Consider the following 1511-nt stretch of genomic DNA (forward strand, 5'->3'; position numbering starts at 1 on the left):
GGTCTACCATAAACAAACAAACAAACAAATAAACAAACAAACAAAAAGAATTCCAACTCCTTCACCTCTAGGATTGGAGTTGTTCCCCAAATCCACAACTCAGTTCTGCAACTTTATGCTAGGTTCTCACTTTTCTATTCACTATCGTTTCACCTTATGCTCATCTCAATGTCCATGAATCACTGTGCCCCTTACTCATAATGCCTCATCTCCTTTGTAGTTGCAAATTCTACTCTCTTTTAGAGACCATTCAAGCTGTATCTTGCCATTTCGCACATAAGATCTCCATCTCCTCTCATCACGCATCTCTTCCTCTTGGTGTATTCATTTCCACACCTGATGTCCCCAGGAGCCCTCTCTGCCTTGCTCTTTATCTTCCTCTGATCACACTACACTCCTACATCTCCTTCTGGCAATGTTTTTCCCCTTCCTGTGTCTGCCTCCCTCTCCCTGTTGCTTTCCTGTTGGCATCTGCCTTGCAGCTTACCTCCTCATTGACCTGTTTTTGTTGACTTGTATTTCTGCTTCCTTGTGTGTATCTCCAGTCTTCAGTCTCCACTTGATTGGGAGCAACTTGTGCCTAGGGACTGTGAATCACTTTTTTGTATCCCCCATGATGTTTGGCATAATATAAAGCATACAACGAGTACCCAGTAAAAATTTCTTGACTCAGTCAATCAATTATCAATCATCAATCCCTCCTTTGTATTAAATCTCTACCCTACTCGCTCCAGCATTTTTCTCTTTAGATACAGTGTTTTGTGTTTGAAACGGCTTTGCCATTTCTGAAGCTCTTTCATATCTATTATCTCATTTGATCTTATCTACAAGGACTTGGTTAAATAGGCATGGGCTATGATACAATTCTTGAGAGATGGGGTGACTAAGTCTCAAAGGGAGTTGTAACAGTAACATGGCTTATCAATGATGTCACTAGAAACAGAATCTAGGATGTGACCTATTCTGTGCCATTATCCTCCTCCAATGAAAACTTGAGAACAATAATCACGCAATAAAATAAAGAGCCCACTGAATGCAAAATAGAGTATGGAGAAAGAAAAGCAAAAATAGTGGACAAGTCATAACCTGCGTTTCTCATAGAATAAGAATTTAAATACAGTGTACTAAGACCAAAATTCTGAGTATCATTTTTGCTTCTTTAATTGCACTTGAGCTCTCATGATGCCTTAGTAAGTGGGAGAAAATATATTGTCCACTTAGGGAGGATTATGTTGCTTTCCACTGTTAGATTGAGAAACATTTCATTAACTCCACCCTGACAATTAACTGGGACTCTGTACAGTGTTACATATAATAAGCAAATTCTCTTTCTTTTTAACTTATTAATTTATTTCTTACCAAGCTGTTCTCCTAAATGTTGACCTTGCTCAGTTGAGATGACCCGCTCGTCTTCCATGTCACACTTGTTCCCAACCAGAATAACCTGGGCATTATCCCAAGAGTATGTTTTGATTTGGGTTGACCTAAAAGAAAAAGAACAAGCATGACAT

General features: G+C 39.1%; 1 protein-coding gene across 2 annotated transcripts in view; it reads right to left on the reverse strand.

Moving 5' to 3' along the window:
- Nucleotides 1-1511, reverse strand: part of LOC105499424 (RAB3C, member RAS oncogene family) — a 292548-nt gene that overhangs the window by 39555 nt on the left and 251482 nt on the right. For both annotated transcript variants that reach the window (XM_011771980.3, XM_011771979.2), the window contains exon 4: nucleotides 1360-1484. In XM_011771980.3, the coding sequence (XP_011770282.2) occupies nucleotides 1360-1484 (125 nt within the window). The remainder of the gene's footprint in view (nucleotides 1-1359; nucleotides 1485-1511) is intronic.

This window comes from Macaca nemestrina, chromosome 6 (assembly GCF_043159975.1).
Source record: "Macaca nemestrina isolate mMacNem1 chromosome 6, mMacNem.hap1, whole genome shotgun sequence".
Lineage (NCBI taxonomy): Eukaryota > Metazoa > Chordata > Mammalia > Primates > Cercopithecidae > Macaca > Macaca nemestrina.